The sequence below is a fragment of the Monodelphis domestica genome, chromosome 2, assembly GCF_027887165.1.
Source record: "Monodelphis domestica isolate mMonDom1 chromosome 2, mMonDom1.pri, whole genome shotgun sequence".
Taxonomy (NCBI): Eukaryota; Metazoa; Chordata; class Mammalia; order Didelphimorphia; family Didelphidae; genus Monodelphis; species Monodelphis domestica.
The window spans coordinates 530,411,680-530,432,173 of NC_077228.1; the positions used below are offsets into that span (position 1 = coordinate 530,411,680).

Here is a 20,494-nt window from a genome sequence, read left to right on the forward strand (position 1 = left end):
CACTCTCAAGACACAATGCCCAATTTCCACCAACAGCAAGGGCAAGGCGATTTCATTCCATGCCCATGATAGGCAAATCTAATGGGCTGATCAGGTCCTACCTTCAGCCATAGGCTTTCCAGAGTCCAAGGAAGGATGAAAACCCAGAGCTGCTTAGGGAGACTTGGGGCTTTTTTGGAAAGCAGAATTAAAAGCTTAATCAACTCCTTGGGGCACTCAAAGGTCAAAAACCCACACCTGCTCCCCATTATTGGATTTAGCCAGAATAGGGTCCCTTGAGCAGTCTCCCAGATATCCCTGCCCTACCTTTGGGTTGGCTAGGAACAACCTGGAATTTATATCTATCATTCTTAATGAAAATAATAAAATGAAAAATCTTTGATTATTTCATTCCTTCCATTCCCCTGCTCCTCCTCTAATCAGGCAATGGCTTGTGAGGTTAGGGATCTGTCTCCTCATACTCCCCTCTTTTCCTCTCCCTCTTTTCCTTTCTCCCTCTCCTTTCACTTCCCTCACTCTCCCTTCCTCTCTCCCTTCCTCTCTCCCTTCCTCTCTCCTCTCTCTCTCTCTCTCTCTCTCTCTCTCTCTCTCTCTCTCTCTCTCTCTCCTTTTTGCTTCCAGCTTTCCCCGATCGGACAATGAGGTCAGACTTCCTAGTGGCCCTAGCCTATTTGCATAATAATCTGCTTAGTGCTCCCGCGGCCCCCACCCTCGGCCTTGGCTGTCCCCGCCCCCCGCCCCCCCCCCCCGCCCGCTGCGGTCCCTGCTCCCCCGATCACACACACGCGCTGACAGGTAGGGGGCGGGGGGGGGGGATTGGGTAGGGAAGAGGGTGGAGCCGCCAGCGCTGCCCCCTCTGCCGGGGCTGGCAGCTCGGCAGAGTCCTACGCTGTCTGGGAGATTGACTCCGACTCGGCTCCCGGCCGAGGGCCAGTCCTAGCCCTGGCCCGGCCCCGGCTCCAGCCCCTCCTCAGCCGCGGCTCTCTGTTCTGCATCCTGGCCTGGGTAAGTCTATCCTTTCTTCCTATACGTGCACCCACTCCCCATCTCTAAGCAGTTCTCTTTGCGGTCTCTTTATCTCTCTTATCTCTCTCCGTCTCTGGCTCCATCTCTACTCGGGTCTCTCTCCCGAGCTGAGTACGTAAGGGGGGGGGGGGGGCGGGAGGGCCAGCCTGTGGCTGCCCACCTAGGGCTGGGGTTGGGTCTGGAGGAAGAGGCTGGCCCTCGGGAGAGACAAAGTTTCCTCAAGTTCGGGCTGCCAGGGGAGTACCTGTTGGAGCCGGGCGCTGCCCGCTGGGCACCCCAACCTCCATTCCTCAGGCTGCTCCCTCCCTCCGCTGACTGAGGCAGGATCCGAGGTGCCCAGAACCTCGGACAGGTTCGCAGGGTTGGCCTGGGTTCCTGGGAAGGGGTTGAGCTAGGGAGAATAAAGCCTAGTGAGGCGGGGGCTCCAGAACCTCGGACAGCTCTCCGGGGGCAGCAGTGAGGGCCGGCTCCAGGAAGAGAAAGATGGGGGAGGGAGGGAGGGAGGGAACCGAGCGACCTGGAGCTCAGAAGGGAGAAAGTTTGCTTTTCCCGTGGCTTTCCAGGGACCCTGGCTCAGCTCTGAGTGTGGAGAGGCGGGTGGAAAAGAGGTGGCTTTGCAGGAGCAGAGGACCCCCGCTCCTAGGAGGTCCTTCCTCTTTTCTCTCTCCCTCCTCCAGCTTCTCTGCTTTGTTCCCCCACTCCTCCCTCAGTCCAGCCCTGGCCGCGGGTTGTCCGGGTACAACCTGTTTGGGAAACGGCATTAGCCCACAACTGAGGCAAAGGCATTTTGGCTCCTTGGTCCAGCCAATGTCTTGGCCGCATCCCTGGTTACAGAGGGGGGCTGGATCCAAGGATCAAACCCAGAGGTCTCGCTATCCCACTCCCTCTGTCTCCTCCTCTCCCCTTAGAGCCTCTGCTTGACCCCCTCCTCCTCTCCCACAACTTGCCTCACCCTCTTTCTCCCTCCATCTCTGCCTTCCCACTTGCCTGCCTTTATCCCGGAGGGAGGGCTGAGGGCGGGGACCCTGAAGGCAGGATGGATCCACCTGGAGGGCTCGGAGGCCCCATCCTGGGCACCGGGGGTGGAGACACCCCCAACCTCCGAGTTTCAAGGACTCTGGGGGGTTGGGAGGGGAGGAAGAGCTGGGTTGAGCCCAGCGGGTAGCGCGTTGAGGAGATCCCCTCCCTGATCCCTGGACCCTCTTTCGCCCCCCTTTCCGCCCCTCCCTTCTGTCCCTCAGGCTGCAGCCTGGACCATGAGGAGGCAGCCGCAGCTGGTGGCGGCGGCGTCGGGGACAGATCCGCGGCGTCTCCTGTAGCCTGGCGCCCGGGGTCAGAGAAGGGGCGGCCAAGGGGGGGGCAGTGGCGCCATGGAGCCCACTTACTCGCTGACGGCCCACTACGACGAGTTCCAGGAGGTCAAGTATGTGAGCAAGTGCGGCCCCGGGAGCTCGGGGGGCGGCTCCCTGCCGCACGGCTTCCCCCTCCCGAGAGCCACCTCTAGCTCGGGCCGCGGCGCCTCGGGGGCCGGCCTGAGCCGCTGGAACCGGCGCGAGGTGTGTCTGCTGTCGGGGCTGGTGTTCGCTGCCGGCCTGTGCGCCATCCTCGGGGCCATGCTGGTCCTCAAGTACCTGGGGCCCGTGGCGGGCGCGGGCGGGGGCGCGGGGGGCGCCTGCTCCGAGGGTTGCCCGGAGCGCAAGGCCTTCGCCCGGGCCGCGCGCTTCCTGGCGGCCAACCTGGACGTCAGCATCGACCCGTGCCACGACTTCTACTCGTTCGCGTGCGGCGGCTGGCTGCGGCGCCACGGCATCCCCGAGGACAAGCTCACCTACGGCACGATCGCCGCCATCGGCGAGCAGAACGAGGAGCGCCTGCGGCGGCTGCTGGCGCGGCCGGGCGGCGGGCCCGGCGGCTCGGCGCAGCGCAAGGTGCGCGCCTTCTTCCGCTCGTGCCTCGACATGGCCGAGATCGAGCGGCTGGGCCCGCGGCCCATGCTCGAGGTCATCGACGACTGCGGCGGTTGGGACCTGCGCGGCAGTGGGGGCGGCGGGGCCCAGCGCTGGGACCTTAACCGGCTGTTGTACAAGGCGCAGGGAGTCTACAGCGCCGCCGCACTCTTCTCGCTCACCGTCAGCCTGGACGACAAGAACTCCTCGCGCTACGTCATCCGCGTGAGTGGCCCGCCGCTGCCCGGGCGTCCGGCTCCGCTCCAGGCCTCTGCCGGTGGCTGTAGCACGCACGGGCACACGCGGACACACACACGCACACGCACACGCACGTACACACTCACACTCGCCCGTGCCGCCCGCCTCGAGGTACAGGGGCTGTGAAGACCCTCTTCCGAGAGGCGTTGGAGCCAGGGCTGGGGCTGGGAAACCAGCAAGCAGGCGTGGAGCCCTGGACTAGTCCCTTCTGGGGCCCGGGCCTCGGTTTCCTCAGCTGGAGAGCGCTAGCTGACATTTAGATAGCGGCTTTAATGAATGGTTCACAAATCCCTGCATTGGCCATTACTCTCCACACACTTTCCCGCGTCGCCAGCAGACGGCGGAAAGCCCAATGGCTCCACGGCAGCTCCTCTGCCCCTAACACCCGAGTCCCACCGGCGATGCTCACCCCTTCCCTGGGCCTCGATGGCTGCCTGCCTCCAGCCTTAGATCTAGGCTCCGGTGAGCCTGAACAGCTGAAGGGGCAGAAGGGGTCACCCCTCCCCCCCCCCCCCCCACACGATATCCGCTCTCTAAGCGTCTCCTGCCAAATCGGTATTTCAGACCTGATTTAGGCACATTGCATAGACGAGGAAGCGGAGCTTCTGCTCTCTTCAGATGCTCAGATACCTCTGGAGACAGGGAGGGGTCAAGCAGAGCCGGTGGGGGCACGGGGGGAACCTGGAGGGGGTTTGAGCTGCCTGAGCCGGGTGGCGGTGGGCGCTTCCTCCAGAGCCATCGCTGGCTCCCATGCCAGAGAGGAGGACAGGAAAGAGAGAGAAGGAAGGGAAGGAGGTAGCGGAGAACGGAGGAGTGGGGAGCAGGAGAAGAAGAGGAGGGAGGCAGGGAGGGGAAGGAAGGAAGCAAGCGGGAGGTGAGGAGGTAATTTCCCCCGGAGTAATTGCGGTGTTTAGCAGAGCAGCGGGGAGCCACAATTTCCCAGGCCACAGGCAAGCGGGCTGGAGGGCCGCTGCGGCGAGTTTGCAGCGGCTGGCTGGCGTGTAGTCGTCATCTCCCTGTGAGTGTGCCCGGCTGGCCGCCAGTCGCACCCAGCTGGAGGTGTGGAGCTCAGGACCCCCTGCCCGTTGTGTCCCTGGGACTCGGGCATGGAGCTCGCCTGGGGATCTACCTCAGTGTCAGCTGCAAGGGAATTTAGAGCCGCACTCACTTTACACACGAGGAAACTGAGGTCCAAGGAGGGCTTCTGAGGCTTTCTCCCTGCATTCTCTGATAGGTGTGATCAGGGAAGCCACAATGTATGTGTGCTGGGGGGAGTGAAGAATTAAATGTTTGTGTCTATGGCACACGTGTGTGCATAGCGGGACAGTGGGGTCTATCTCTTGAGTGCTCTTTCCCCTCAAAAAGCAAAACCCCAAATCAGTTCCTTCCTTGGGTTGAAGCCTGGGAAACCGAGGCCGAGAAGAGGCAGGATTTGGAGCTGGAAATATTAGAGGTCAGGGAGTTTAAACCCCTCATTTTACAGATGAAAAACCAGGAGGTTAAGGGACTGGCCCAGGGTCACACATTTGGGAAGTGAGGAGCAGAGAGCTGGAGAAAGAGTGTTGACCCAGGCCAAATCCTGACTCTCTTACATGTGTGATGTTGGGTCTGTAAGAGCAAAGAGATTAGGCTATGCGACCCTTCACCCCCCCCCCCATCTCCAGGGTCAGAGCTGGGATTTGAATTCAGGGCCTCGGACTCCAGATCCGTCATCCTCCCAGGTCACCCCTGGAGGGGAGGGGAGTGGCTAGGGGCCACACACATCCCTGACTTCTCAGCATCCCGCGCACTGAGGTGGTCCTTCCCCTCTCCATTCTTTCAGATTGACCAGGATGGGCTGACACTGCCCGAGAGAACCCTTTACTTGGCCCAGGATGAAGAGAGTGAGAAGGTGAGGCGGTGCTGGGAAGTGGCGGGAGGCTGCAGCCAGGGGCCAGGGGCAGCGCCCTGGGTGCGGGGATGCCCTTGCACGGCGGGGGCTGAGCCGAGCCGCCTCTGGGGGCCCCCAGATCCTGGCCGCCTATCGGGTGTTCATGGAGCGGCTGCTGAGCCTGCTGGGGGCCGAATCCGTGGAGCAGAAGGCCTTGGAGATTCTGCAGCTGGAGCAGAGGCTGGCCAACGTGAGTGCCCACTGGGGCTCCCCGCCGTTTAGGCCTTTCGGACCGGAAGTTCCGTGGGGCGCGGAAGGGAAGGGAAGGGAAGGGAAGGGGAGAGGGACGGCCAGCCGCTGCCACGAGCGAGCCGAGGCTGACTCTTTCTCTCAGCCAATCAGGGAAAGAGCACTTGCTAATTAGCTAAGATGGGCCTCGGCCGCGCGGGGATCTCCCGAGAGCTCCCCTTCTCCTGGAGAGCCGACGTCTCGGGATCTTGGGGTGGCCTTGGGCTTCCTTCGGGACTCTGGCCCCGGCCCAGCGGCCCATTCGTGGTAATGAGAATCTGAGCACCGCGCGGGATTCCCACTCACTGCTGGGCCCTCTGCATTCCGAAAGCCCGTTGGCCGGTCTGGGAAGTGGCTGGTGGGGCGCCGGGGGGGCGGGGGCTCGAGGCCGGGGTGACTCGCTTTACTCCATCAGATAACTGTGTCTGAGTACGACGACCTGCGCCGAGACATCAGTTCCATGTACAACAAGGTGACCCTGGGACAGCTTCAGCAGATCACCCCTCATGTGAGTGGGGGCGGGGCGGGGCGTGGGAAAGGGCGGGGCCTGGGGGCGGGGCCTTGTAGGAGGTCGGGGAGTCTGCGCTTTGCGCGCGCGTGTGGGTGACAAGGCTAAGTAATCCCTGTAGGAGATTTGAGGGGAGCCGATTCACCTCAGGGCTATACGCTCTGGGTTCATCGAAGTGTGGATGAGGAAGAGCAGCCAGCCTAAGGTTGGTGAGAGCTCTGGGTTTGAAGCTTATCTCTGCCATGAACAGTTGTGTGACCTTAACCAGGTCACTTTCCTCCCTGATCCTCAGTTCCCTCTGTGAAACGAGATCATTTGGCTCCATGGTCTCTAAGGAGTCCCCACCCCACCCCACCCCGTTACCCGAGGAGAAAAGAAAACTGGTACAGTGAGAAGAAAGTGGCCCTGGAGTCAGGACCTCCCTTAAAATCCTGCAGTGGAGAGAGCACCAGGCTTTGAGTCAGAAGGTCCTGGGTTCAAATTTGACCATAGATACTTCCTTAGCTGTGTCACCCTGGGCAAGTCATTGACCCTGTTGCCTTTCTAATCACTGGCCCTGGAGTCAGGAAGACCCAAGTTCAAATCTAGCCTCAGACACTTTGCTAGCTGTGTGACCCTGGGCAAGTTACTGAACCCCAGTTTCCTCATCTGTAAAATGGGGATCATGCTAGCACCTACCTCTCAGGGTTTTTGTGGCAATGGACTGAATCATAGGGCCTAGCACCTAGTAGGCACTATACACATTTGATGATGGTGATGGTGATGGTGATCTGAAGCCAGAGAGCTTAAGGGACTGTTGTCCAGTCTTCTCCCTTGATAGATGAGGCAAAGGAATTCAGGCTCATGCAGGTTGGCCCAGACTCACGCAGGCACTCCCCATTCAGCACTTTTCCTGCTAGAACACAGAACCAGAAGGGAATTGGCTTGGAATCCTGACTCAGACACTTTGAGTCTGGGTGACCCTGGGCAAGTCACTTCCTCTTACAGACACTTGGTTTCCTCACCTGTGAAGTGGGACCGATACGGCTCAAACCACTTGCTCTTTAGGGTTCTTGGGAAGGAAGTGCTCTGTGCATTTTGCGCTCTGGTTATGCCCTCCTGCCCTTGCCGTTCTGTGCCTCCCACAGCTCCGATGGAAGTGGCTCCTCGACCAGATCTTCCAAGAGGACTTCTCTGAAGACGAAGAGGTGGTGTTGCTGGCCACAGAGTACATGCAGCAGGTGTCCCAGCTCATCCGCTCCACACCCCGCAGGTACCGGGCAGCCCCTCCAGGGAGCCGAGGCTGGCTCTCTCTGCCCCATCCAGCCAGCTCTCATTTGCAGGGCATTCCTACGTAGGGACTTGGCTTCTAGCTGGATACTCCGGGAGGGGGAAGTGCCTGGAGCCTCTTCCGTCCCTCCTCCAGGAAGCACTGTGGCGGCAGCAGGGGAGTCAGGAGACCTGAGTTCTAGTCCTAGCTTGGTCAACAACTCATTGGGTGGAAACTTGGATGAGTGATTTCACCTGCTGTCAACAACTCTAACAACCGCCCCCTTTTCCTCTCAGGCTCCTGAGCTAGATTCTACCCATACATACTCTGTAGCCTCAGGTCCAGAGCTGTGTTGTCCAAGACAGATCTGGGTTCAAATCTTGCCTCTGACCCTTACTCGCTGTGTAACCCCGAGGAAGTCTCGTCCCTGCCCTTTCTCATATGTAAAAAGGAAAGAGTGCTAGCTGCTATTGAAGGGCTGCTGAGAAGCCTAGATGAGATAAAATAACACTTTGGAAAGCTTGAACTGCCCTAAAAATATCCATTAGCATCTCCCTCCTCACCATCCTCCTCATCTTCATCACCATCCTCCTCCTTCCACATGATAGGTTCAGGGTGCAGTGACTTTGATATTAAAAAGAGCTGAATTCAAGTTCTGCCTGTATGATAGGCTGAATGTGTGACCCTGGAAAAGTCCTTAACCTCTCAGTAGCCCCCGCAGCTTGCCAAAGCAGTCATGGAAAGCAGATTCTAGTATGCATCAGGTAGGGGCTGATTCAGCTAGTGCAAACTGATGAAATCCGGGTCCGAGCAGAAGATACTATTGACGCGAGGATGAAAGGCAATGGCTTTGGTGAAAGGATTTTGGAGAGTGGAGAGCTGTGCAGAGGGGGATGCCGCTCCCATTCTGGGCTCTTTGTGGCCCTGCTTCCCCAGCCTGAATGGCCCCCATCCTGAACCTCAGCCACCTTGCCCTGTGGAGCCTCCTCTCATCCCTTCCCCAGGATCCTCCACAATTACCTGGTGTGGCGGGTGGTGGTGGTTCTGAGTGAGCATCTATCCCAGCCCTTCCGAACGGCACTGCACGACCTGTCCCGGGAGATGGAGGGCAGCGACAAGCCCCAGGAGCTGGCCAGAGTCTGCCTGGGCCAGGCCAACCGACACTTCGGCATGGCCCTCGGGGCCCTCTTTGTACACGAACACTTCTCAGCAGCAAGCAAAGCAAAGGTTAGACCTGCAGCCAAAGCGGGTGGGATTCAGAGAGTCTTGGCCTAGGGTCTGTCCTGGGGATCAGGGTTCAAATCCTGCCCTTCTCCTCCTAGGCTAGATGTTTAGGCATTCCAAGGCTTATTAGTCTGCAGAATGGGCATAGCTCCACCCTGGGACAAGTCATTTAGCTTCTTAGAACGGCTCAGTCTGCTTGTTGTGGGGAAGTGCCTGCCCTACCTTTCTACCGCACACACCTGTGAAGATCCAGTTTAGTAGATGGTAAACTCCTTGAGGGCAGGGAGGGCCTCTGGATCCCCAGCACCTAGTCAATCCATCTCTTACTAAATGCTAGTGAACGTTCCAAACCTCTAGAGAGAATCTTTCTGACCCTTGTCGCTCTCTCCATCTATTTACCAGAAGGATTAGAACTCAGTACCGTGGAGTCGATAGATGGAAGGACCATCTCAGCTCTTTTGCTGACTGTGGGATCCAATTCCCTAATTTGTGAAATGTGGCCTGAAAGGTTCCTTCTACCTTGATTTATGAGCCTGTGAGCCTAGTGGTCTCCAAAGACCCTCCTGGCTTGAGCTCTATGACTTCTGTTTTATAGGTGTGGAAACTGAGCCTTACTGAGGTGAAATGACTGATTCTGGGTCTGAAACGTTGGGGCCAGTGAGGGATGAGAGGGACGCTGGGGTGGGCTGAGACAGCGAGAAGGAGCTACCTGGGATGATGAGATCCAGGGCTGAGGTCCCACCTCCTCACTCTTCCTGACTCCAAGCTGTGGTAGCTGGCGTGAGGGTGGAGATCTCTGACTCCCAACACGCGCCCCAACCCTGGCAGGTACAGCAGCTGGTGGAGGATATCAAACACATTCTGGGCCAACGTCTGGACGAACTGGACTGGATGGACAAGGAAACCAAGGCAGCAGCCAGAGCCAAGGTACCGGGCCAGAAAAGGGAGGAGAAGGTTGACTTTATTTCCAGGGGACATGATGGCAAGGGCCCACAAGGGGAGGGGGCAACTATCCCATCTTCTTGACCTCATTCCCCCCTCAATCCCCTTTACACACAGAGGATAGGATCCCTAACCCTAGATTGGTGCCCCTCAGCTGGGGCAGACTGGGCTGAGGATTCTCTAGGACCCTGTTGGCAAACTTATGGCATGCGTGCTAGAGGGGGCTGTTCCCTCCCCTTTTTCATGTGCAACTGAAGACATTTCTCCCATCACCCACCCCTCTACCCAAAAGCCCAATGGGAGAACTTCCTCCCTCCCCTGTCTGGGGTAAGGTAGGGGCTCACATGCTGCATGAAGGTTGCAGTTTGGGCACTCAGGCTCTAAAAGGTTCACCATCATTGGTCTAGGAGTTGCTACTCTCCCCTTACTCCCATGGCTTTTACCCTGCCCTCCCTCAGCCTCAGGGGATGAGGCCCCACATCCCTCTCAACAGGGCATGATCATGTCCTCCAGAATATTGCTGTGAGCCCTTCCCCATGCCTCCTTTTGTCCTCAGCTGCAGTACATGATGGTGATGGTGGGGTACCCTGATTTCCTGCTCAAGCCAGAAGCCATTGACAAGGAGTATGAGGTGAGGGGCCCCTCAGCCTTCCCCCAGCTGCCATGGTTCCCTGACAAGCTGGGTTATGGGAGGTCCAGGGAGGAAGCTTTTTGGAAGAGCTTCTCACCCTTCCTCAAAGCTCCTCATCATTAATCACAGGGCAGATATGGGGAGCAGGCAGGCAGGCTGGGGCAGAGTAGAGAGAACCCTGTTCTTGGGATCATAGTTCACAGGCTCAGATTTAGAGCTAAGCAAGAGCTGGAAGGTCATCTAGTCTGTACAAAGTAAGAAAGGGAGGCATTAAGAAGTCAAGGGTCACAAAACTAGGAAGTATCTGAGGCAGGATTTGAATCCAGAGCTTCTTGACACCAAATCCTGAGCCCTGTCCTAGGTCACACAGGCAGTGAATGGCAGACCTCAGGCTTAAACTCAAGCCTAGGCTCATAGATTAAGAGCCTGAAGGGATTTAAGGGTTAGAACTCATCCCCCTCATTCTACAGCTAAAGAAACTGAGTTCCAGAGCATCAAAGTGTCTTGTCCATGGTCACATATGAAGCAGAATCTGAACCCAGGGCTTCCTGACCCCCAAGTCAAGGGATCTCCTTTGTCACTAAGCCAGGTTTTTTTTTTACTATACCATTCAGCCTCTCTAAATATACTTCTGGGGAGACCTCTGTTTCCTCAGCTGTAAAATGGGAATAGGAGTATTTGGGCCCTCTGTTTCAAAGGGATTGTTGTGGGAAAAGTGCTAGGGAGTCATTCATTGGCCTTTTTTAGCCCAGGCATGGATGAAGACCTGGCTTGAGATGCATAGGTAGGGAATATGGGCCATATCCTGCCAGTCCTCTCCACCCCATAGCCCAGGCCCAGCTCAGTGCAGCTCAGCTCTTCCCTGTAGCCCAGACTATTCTGCCTGAACTCTTCTGGCTTGACCAAAGCCCTGACTCAGTGACTCAGCCCAGCTCTCCTCTTCCTCCTCCCCCTGTTCTTCCTCTTCCTGCAGTTTGAGGTCCATGAGAAGACCTATTTTAAGAACATCTTGAACAGCATCCGCTTCAGCATCCAGTTATCAGTCAAGAAGATCCGGCAGGAGGTGGATAAGTCCGCGTGGGTACCATCAGCTGTGAGCTGGGCCCAGTATGGTGGGACCCAGAGAGAATATTCAGGCTGGGGGCTCTAGGGCTTTAGATTGGGGCTTTCAAAGCCTCATCTTTGGCCAGGACCCCAGGGACCTTTTAAAACACTCAGCAGCTGTCCCTGTTCCAAAGCTGGACCAGAAAGGCCTGTGCTATCCAGCCTCTGCTAGGATAACTCCTGGGAACAGGACTCACTGCCCCACTCATAGCCCCTTCTGCTCCAGGATGGTTCTTTTCAAGCAAAGCATTTCTACCCTGAGCCAAAATGACTTTCTCTATAACTTTCCCCATTGTTCCTGACTCTGTCCTCTTAGACCAAGCAGAACAGATCTTTTCTCCCTTCTGTTCCATCCAAGCCCCTGGTTCTACCCTCCAGGCAGGTTTACCTCAGAACAACCCTTCAAGTGCTGGAAGACAGCTATCACATCACCTCTGAAAGCAAGACATCCCCAGTCCCTTCAACCCTTCCTTATTTGAAGGACGTGCACAGATTGCTCATTCATCTGTTTGCCTTCCCCCCAGGTGCTCTAAGGATGGCTCAGTAGCCATCCTAAAATGTCCAGAACTGTTTGTACTATTTGAGATGTTGTCTAGGGCAGGAGACAGCTTGATGATGACCTTGATAGTATTGGGCACTGCACTGCTCTTAAAAAAACACCTTACTTTCTATCTTTGAATCTATACCAGGTATCAGTTCCAAAACAGACAAGTAGTTAAGGGTTAGGCAATTGAAGTTAAGTGACTTGCCCAAGGTCACACAGCTAGGAAGGGCTGAAGGTCAGATTTGAACCCAATCAAGGCCTGACTCTCTATCCACTGTGTCACCTAGTTGTCCCTGCTCTTAATAAAGCCTAGCATAGTATGAATTTTGCTGACTACATTTGGCATTGAGGACCACTAAAACCCTCAGATCTTTTTTGTAGGACTATTTTTGGCTTGAGGTCCACTAAAACCCTCAGATCTTTTTTGTAGGACTATTTTTAGCTTGAGGTCCACTAAAACCCTCAGATTTTTTTTGTAGGACTATTTTTGAATCTGATTATAGGCAAATGTAAGGGCACTGTGAACTGAGGAGCTTACAGCCTAATGAGAGAGATGAGAGGTATACAAACATTACCTGAAAGTAAGGCAGGTGACATGACCAGGACAGAAGATAGAGGTGATAGTGGCTCAGGGGAGAGAAATTCATGAGGAAGATCAGCAAGAGGCCTCTGAACAAGTATCATAGAACTGGGAGAGATCTTATAGACCCCCTATTCAGAGTCCACCCCCCTCATTTTACATTTGAGGAAACTGAAGCCAGAGAAGGTACTTGTCACACAGGTGGTAAATAGCCAGAGTTAAGATTTCAACTGGGGTCCTCTGAATCTGGAGCTGTCCACTGTATGATGCTGCAAGGATGCTGCAAGGATAGCCACCTCTTGGGGTCTGTTCCTGGAGCAGTAGTATGAGTTTGGGCTTGAGGGGGCAGTAATACCAGGGGAGCTGGTGTCAGAGAGGGGACAGGTCTGGCATATCCCGGATTGCAGGACCTCAGGCTGAATGAGCCTTTATGAAGGACACTCTTTTTGTAGGTGGCTGCTCCCCCCACAAGCTCTGAATGCATATTATCTTCCCAACAAGAACCAAATGGGTAAGCAAGAAGCCAGAGGGTCTTTGGGGAGTCCTCTGCCTCCCTGAGCTTTAGGACCCCTCACTGACCCAAGAGAAAGGGCTGCCATCCATGTGGGTACAGATCTGGAGACATTGGAGAGGCACTGGGGCAATGATAGACCTGATCCTGGGAGGGGGCACCACTGAAGCTGCCTTGGAGGAAGGGGAAGGCAGTAGTTTTCACTCACTCCCTTGATGCCCTGGGCCAGGGTCCAACTGGAAGGCCCCTCCCACTCCAAGCTTTGCCCCTTTCCTGTAGGGCTATCCTCTTTAGTTTCACAGTCACTTGCCTTGCTGCCCAGTGGGGAAAGGTTTGTTTGTTTGTTTTTAGATCTGTAGGGAATCACAGGAGAAGGGGAATGTGAAGGAGGCAGTTGGGAACCAGGACCTACTAGGAGGCAGCCTGAGGGAGGGGGCCCTTGGCTGGTGGCTACCAGCTGGGACCCAGGGAGATCTAGTGCATGCACCATCCTTTCTGGAGGGGTCCCTACCCATTCTGATCTAAGTACTTTTCTATGCAGTGTTCCCAGCTGGCATCCTCCAACCTACTCTCTATGACCCTGACTTCCCACAGTGAGTATTCCCAGGGCTTGTTCTCCTGGAAACTCCACCCTCACCTCATCCCTCCTTGCAAGATCTTGCCCATGGAGAATCTTTGAGAGTTGACCCCAGCCTCCAGCCTGCCTTGGGTCTTAGAACTACTGGACACTGGTGAGAGATTAGTTTCTTCAGCTGGCAGGTCTGTGGCTCCCAGAGGTAGAGCAGGGATCATAGAACCCAAAATTTAGAGCTTCAAGAGTTCTCAGAGGCTGTCTAGTCCATCATTTTACAGATAGGGAAACTGAGACCCAGAGAGCTTAAGTGATTTGTTCAAGATGACACTTAGTAAAAGACAGTACCAGAACTTAAACACAGCTCCTCTTTCCAAGGCAGTGTTCTACCTCTCATGTCTCCTCGAGGGAAAGGAAGTACAATGAATCTAAACCCGAGCCACAACTAGTCAATCAGAGCTGGAACTAAAAGCCAGACTCTCTGACTCCTAGCCTGGGTCTCTACAGCAATGGTCTCCAAACCTTTTACATTGCATTCTCCTTCCTAGCAGTAAAACGTTTTTGAGCCTCACTAACCCTCCCCGTGTCCCCCAGCATATGTGTATTTATTTTTGTTCACTCATTTCAGTTGTGTCTGACTCTTTGTGACCCCATGGGGGGGTTTCTTGGCAGATACTTGACTGGCTTGCCATTTCCTTCTTCAGCTCATTTTACAGATGATGAAGCCCGATTTACAAATAGGGTTAAGTGACTTGCCCAGGGTCACTGGGCTAGAAAAAAAAGTCTTCCCGACACCAGGTTTGGCTCTTCATGTACTATGGCGCCACCTAGCTTCCCACAATATATGTGTACTTATGGATAATTATACAAACTGCGCCTCAGTCTTTGGACTTCAAAGCCACATGAGGGTACATCAATAGATGATAATGCACAAAGACAATTGTCATACTCGGTCACGGAGAGGCTACCACTATACATAGATGTACTAGTGCTAATTAGTACTAGTATACTAATTATACTCTATAAACCTGTGCAAAAAAAAAAAAGATATGGAAGAACAAGCTACAAGTGAAATAGTATTTGAGTGGAGGTTTTGGGAGACAGTGAGACTTAAACCTTGACCTGCCCTGTAGGAAAATCACTTTAACAGCTGAGTGGGGGGCAGGGCTTGGGTGGACTGGGCTGGGGAAGTCCTGGAAGCAAGGAGATCCATGAGAAGGCTGTCGGAGTTACCCAGATGAGAGGCAGCGAGGGCTTGAAGCAGGGTGATGACTGTGTCAGCGAAGAGAAGGGAACAGGCTCCAAAGGTGTTGTGGAGGGAGAAATGACAAGATCTGACACTAGGGTAAGAGAGAGGGATCAGGGATACTGCAAAGGTTACAAGCCTGAATGAAGGCAATGGGAAGGGAATAAGCATTTATGATGTGTCTACTAGATTCCAGGAATTGTGTGAAGCCCTCTACAGACATTATCTTGACTCATCTCTCTCTCTCTCTCTCTCTCTCTCTCTCTCTCTCTCTCTCTCTCTCTCTCTCTCTCTGTCTCTGTCTCTGTCTCTCTCTCTGTCTCTCTCTCTCTCTCTGTCTCTCTCTCTGTCTCTCTCTGTCTCTCTCTGTCTCTCTCTGTCTCTGTCTCTCTCTCTGTCTCTCTCTCTCTGTCTCTCTGTCTCTGTCTCTCTGTCTCTGTCTCTGTCTCTGTCTCAAACCTTTACCTTCCATCTTAGAATTAAGACTTAAGTATTGGTTTTAAGGCAGAAGAGTGGTAAGGGTTAGGCAATGGGAGTTAAGTGACTTGCCCAAGGTCACACAGTTAGGCATTATTTGAACCCAGATCTTCCCAACTCCAGGCCTGGTGCTCTACCCACTGTGCTAGCTAGCTGCCCTGAATGATGAAATTCTGAAGAAGAGAACCAAGACGGAGTAGTATCATGCAGTCCTAGAGGGAATTTCCAGAAAGATAGTGTCAAAAGCCTCAGGGAGATCAAGAAGGATGGAGACTGAGAAAAGACCCCGGCTCTGCTCATTAGGAAGGAGTCATGGGTAACTTGAGAGAAGCCAGTTAGCTGAGTGTGGGGTCAGAGAGAAAAGCAATGAAGAAGCTGGGAAAATGGAAAGATGGTGGAGCCCCAAGTGGATGGAGGGAAGGCCAGACGTCCAAACAATGATAGATGAAGAGAACTTACTCACTGGAGGGCAGAAGGCACCGCTACAGGGAGGGAAGGGGAGAGGCTAACAGGCTGTGGGGGTGTTTGTCATGAGGAAATATGGGCTGCGAAGCTTCTTGGGGCAGGTTGGGTCATGCTCATCCCAAGGGCAGCTACAAGGAAGGCCAGCTGTGAGGGTGGGTTGAGTGGAGAAATGTAGAACTAGACTGATGAACTATGGGAGAGGGGAAAGGGAGGATGCAGCCCATCCTGGCTCCCTCTGATTGCTTGATCTGCCCTGTGGGGCCAAATCCCATCTCTTCTCAGCTTTGGGGATTGTTGTTGCTCTAGAAAAAGCTGCCGGGATGAACATCAGAGTGGGGGCCATTTCTATGATCCTTGAAGATTTGCAGAGCACTCCAATATGTTGACTCGTTGGATCCTTATAATAACTCTTCGAGGTTCTATTATTATCCCCATTTTACAGATGAGAAAACTGAAGCTCAGAGAATGTTAAGTGCCTTGTCCAGGGTTATAGGACTGGGCAGCCTCTGAGGTGGGATTTGCACTCAGGTCTTCTTGACTCCCCGTCAATGGCTTCATCCACTGCCCAATGAGCTCAGTCATGAGTCAGGGCCCTGGTTTTCTGATCTTCAGTTTCTGGGTGGGATTGTTTTGAAGGCGGGCGAGGGAGTCCCCCCAGCTCCTGACCTGCTACTGTCTGGTGCCCACAGATCTCTGAACTATGGGGGTATCGGCACTATCATTGGGCACGAGCTGACCCATGGCTACGATGACTGGGGTAAATGAGACTCTGGCTTCCCACCCAGAGGTCTTGGGGTTTGGACCCCTCCCTCTCCCACCCCTGGGACCCCCAGGGTTCTCCTTGCCCGGTTCCTGCTGGCCTGAGTGCATGTATGGGTGTGTGAGACCCCCCGTCCCTCAGGTCACCAAATCTCTTGGTTGAAAGCACAGGGTTGGGGCAGGGGCCTGGGCTGCACCCCAGCCAGAGAGCAGGAGTCCCAGGAGCTCAGGGACTGCGGTTCCCCACAGGTGGCCAGTACGACCGCTCAGGGAACCTGATGCACTGGTGGACGGAGGCCTCCTACAGCCAGTTCCTTCGAAAGGCAGAATGCATTGTCAGCCTCTATGACAACTTCACGGTCTACAACCAGCGGGTAAGCTGCCTCCTGTCCCCAATCAAGGCAGGGCGATCCTCAGCTCAAGTGGGCGCCATTGCTGTGAGCAAAGAGCACTGCCATGCCCGAGGAGGAGGAGAGGACAGAACTCCTGAAGCAAGAGAACCCGATCAGTATGAAGAGCAGGGAGGGACCTGGAAGGCAGCATGGAATGGGGGAAAGGAATCGGAGGATCTGGGTTCAAATTCTGCCCCTACCTCTTCTATAGCTGTGGCTTCGGGACAGTCGCCTCTTCTCTTGGGGGGCCTCAGTTCCTTCTCCTGTAAGATGAAGGGGTTGGACCAGTGGCCCCTAGTGTTGGAAGGCTCTAGGCTTCCAGGGGTAGCTTGAGGGTGCTGGTGGAGGGACTTAGCAGTGGCCAAGCAGAAGGCTCACCCATTGGGTGAGAAGGGAAGAGAACATTCATCAGAATCACCACTCCCTAGGTCAGTGGGAAGCACACGCTGGGGGAGAACATTGCCGACATGGGCGGCCTCAAGCTCGCCTATTATGTAAGTGCTTCCTTCCCCCACCGCCATCTTTCATGGTGTCCCTATGGGGGGGAGGGTGTCCCCGTGGGGGGGGGAGGGCCCCCACACAATTTCCCTTCTTTCCCTGGCCTGCCTCTGGGTACAGGATTGTCAGAAACCCCGAGAAGCCCAAGGGGATGCCTAGGGGAGGAGGGTCCACTGTCCTGGGTCCAGCTGGGGCTTACGGGGTTTGCTGCGGCCCCAGCCCTGAAGAATTCCGTGTCCCTTTTCAGGCTTATCAGAAGTGGGTTCGGGAACACGGCCCAGAGCATCCCCTCTACCGACTCAAGTACACCCACGACCAGCTGTTCTTTATCGCCTTCGCCCAGGTACTAGCCAAGAGCCCGGCGGGTCTTCCTCCTGCCTTCATTTATTGTTCACAAAGCTGGTGTTTTGGGTGGGGTGAAATAAGCGTTTCTAAAGCACCTACTATGTGCCACACACTGGGCTGGGCACTTAACAGAGCCTCTTCCATTGGATTCTCAAAACAGCCCCAAGAGGCAGGTGCTGTTATTATCTCCACTTTGCAGATGAGAAAATGAAGGCAGACCATGTCCGAGGCAGGATTTAAACTCGGATCTTCCTGACTCCGGACCCACCACTCTATCCACTGAGCCACCCAGCTCTCTCTAACTGTTCTGTCTCAGCCCCCTACTGATGGAAAACTGGGGTTTTGAGAAAGAGGGAAAGAAATCCTTCTCATTTCCCTGCCTCAGTTTTCTTTCTGCCCCATGCCTAGTTGTTACCCTACTAGGGTTGACTGTGAAGCCAGGGAAATGGGAGCTCCAGTCTTAGACACTTGCTGTGTGATTTGCCAAATCACTTTATTGTCTGGGCCTCAGTTTCTCCATGTGTAAAATGGGAGGTCTGGACTAAATGGCCAATGAGGGCCCTTCCAAGTCTAGGTCTAGGATCTCTTGGACTTTTTACAAGATGGCGGCTGAATGGACTGGGCATCCTGATGGTTGGAGAGCACCAAAAGTCACTGCCTTTGGGTCCTGCAGGCGAGGGGAGGAGAGGGAGCTGGGTGGGCTCAGGGGATGCCGGCCGCTCAGCTCTCCCAACCCCACTCTCTTCCCACTCTTCCACCTTCACTTTGGCTTAGAACTGGTGCATCAAGCGGCGGTCCCAGTCCATCTACCTTCAGGTGCTGACTGACAAGCATGCCCCAGAGCACTACAGGTAGAGTCCTTGTGGCCCCACTCCTGCCCCTGTATCGGGAGGGACTGTCCCAAGACCCAGAGAGTTCTGGGAGGTGGTGGGGACAGAGGAGCCTGGGTGGGGCAAGGAGCCTGTGGAGAAAGACTGCTCTATTGGGAAGCTGGCAATCTGGGTTCGAATCTCAGCTCTGACGCGTACTAGTGGTAATACCATGGACAAGGCCACTAGGCCATTCTGAATCTCAACTTTCTCATCTGAAAAATGGGCTCAACAAAGTTTTTCTTTCACTCGGAGGGAAGGGCTTCCAAGACCCTAGAGCACTGTGTTCTGGTCAACTACTATTTTAATAATGGCAGGCATTCGCTGGAGAGCTTGGGTTCAAATCCTGTGTCCTGAGAAAGTAACTTGGCTTCTCTCTTTAAAAAAATCTCACCTTCTGTTCTGGGTCCAAGGCAGAAGAGCAGTGAGGGCTGGGCATTGGGGTGGGGGGGACTTGACACAGCTAAAAAGTGTCCAAGGCTAAATTTGAACCCAGGATCTCCTGTCCTAAGACCTGGCTCTTAATCCATTGAGCCACCTCGCTGAGTTGCTTAACTTCTAAGAATCTCTCTCCAAGTTTTAGAGAAGGTGCAAATCTGACCTGGGCAGAGAGAGGAGGTAGAGCTCTCTGATACCACTGAAGTCACAGGTCCAGCCCCCATCTTGATTCTAAGCGTAACAGCTAACTTCTATAGCGTTGCAAGGTTTGCAGGGCGCTTATTAGATCTCAGGCATCCATCATGACCCTTTGAGGCAGGTATTATTCGTATTAGTATTCTTTTAAACTCCTACCTGCCATCTTGGAATCAATGGAGAGGGAAGGGCGAGGCGATGGGATGAAGTGACTTGCCCAGGGTCACACAGCTAGGAAGTACCTGAGGTCAGATTTGACCCAGTAAGGGAATCATTTCCTAGTAAGGGAATCATCTAGAAGTTGGAAGACTCCGTGTTAATGCTTCGAAGTCGTTCCCACCTTTGGGAATTGGCCGTTTGGCGGCCATTCTATGGCTTCCAAGTTTAATGCCTTCGGTATGTTTGTGTGGAAATTAGAAGCAATGAGAGTCCCATTTGGGGTGCTTGGAATAAAAGGTGTAAAGAGGAGGCAGCGTGAGGTCCAGAGAAGTTACTTCCCTAAGTCCTACACAAAGCAGTAAACCAGCAGAGCCGGGATTTGAACTCAGACCTTGGACCACCAGGGTAGCCATCCTCGACTTCATTCTCCCCACAGGGTGCTGGGCAGTGTGTCCCAGTTTGAGGAGTTTGGCCGGGCCTTCCACTGCCCCAAGAACTCTCCCATGAACCCAGCTCACAAGTGCTCCGTGTGGTGAGGCCTGGGTGCCACCCCCTTCCCCTGCCCTTAGCACTCCCTCCTGATGGGCCAGCTGCCCCTCACAGGGCAAGGACGGGCCATGGCGGGGCTCCAGAAGAAGGGGGGCTCCACTCCTCGATGCTCCCCATTCCGGAGAGGGAAGTTTGGGGACCACAAGGGAGATTCCGTCCCATTCCGGGCCTCGGGGCCGGGACAAGGCATGCGCTTGACAGAAGATGTCCAAGCTGGGGTGGGGGTGGTCGTGGGGAGAATTCGGGGTGAGCCCCGTTGTGTGTCCCCCCAAAGCAGAAGGGGGCTGGGGGGCAGGGTCTTAGCAAGGACCGTAGAGGTGGAGGACCCGGGCCAGAGAGGGTGGGGAGGGGGTCAGGGGCACCAGCAGGCTGTGCTTGTACATACAGAATTCACTGTTGCCATATTCTTGCTGCTAAACCTCGTCAATAAAGCAATGTGCCATCAGCCTCTGTTCCCCGCTTCTTCTACCTCCTAGGTGTGTGTGTGCTTCAGGGGAGCCCCCCCCCACAGGGAGTACAGAATTGGGGACGGCGTCCTAAGGAGGCAGACACACAGATTTGTCACTTCTCAGATCCTGGGTGCAAATGACATAGAGTCACCTTGACCCAGTGGAAAGAGACTTGGCTCTGAAGTCAGAGGACCTGGGTTCAAATTCCACTTACTGTCCGTGGGACTTTCCTTGGCCCTCAGTTTCCCCACCTGTAAAATGAGGTGCTGGGCTCAATGAGGACCCCTCTCTAGCTCTAGTGCCTCTGGTCTCAGAAGCAAGATTCAAGGGGTCCGAAGTGAGGACCCTGGCTCCCTCCTCCAAACAGGTCCCAGGGGTGGGCATCTAGCTGGAAAGGTGCC

The 20,494-nt window shown here is 54.9% G+C and overlaps 1 protein-coding gene across 1 annotated transcript; it reads left to right on the plus strand.

The window, feature by feature from the left end:
- The first annotated feature begins 783 nt into the window (after positions 1-783).
- On the plus strand, positions 784-20,089 carry ECEL1 (endothelin converting enzyme like 1). The gene is made up of 18 exons (XM_056819937.1): positions 784-1,005; positions 2,268-3,197; positions 5,053-5,121; positions 5,240-5,350; positions 5,804-5,896; positions 7,024-7,148; positions 8,150-8,372; positions 9,198-9,296; positions 9,868-9,942; positions 10,916-11,019; positions 12,623-12,681; positions 13,223-13,274; positions 16,130-16,197; positions 16,449-16,573; positions 17,020-17,085; positions 17,337-17,432; positions 18,209-18,285; positions 19,532-20,089. The coding sequence occupies exons 2-18, from the start codon at positions 2,397-2,399 to the stop codon at positions 19,629-19,631; spliced, it is 2,343 nt and encodes a 780-aa protein (XP_056675915.1). The 5' UTR covers positions 784-1,005; positions 2,268-2,396; the 3' UTR covers positions 19,632-20,089.
- Positions 20,090-20,494: the final 405 nt, after the last annotated feature.

Coding starts and splice junctions, on each gene's coding strand:
- ECEL1 (XM_056819937.1), top strand. CDS start 2,397: ATGGAGCCCACTTACTCGCTGACGGCCCACTACGACGAGTTCCAGGAG. Junction 5,351..5,803: donor TGGAGCAGAGGCTGGCCAAC/GTGAGTGCCCAC, acceptor TTACTCCATCAG/ATAACTGTGTCTGAGTACGA. Junction 9,943..10,915: donor CCATTGACAAGGAGTATGAG/GTGAGGGGCCCC, acceptor CTCTTCCTGCAG/TTTGAGGTCCATGAGAAGAC.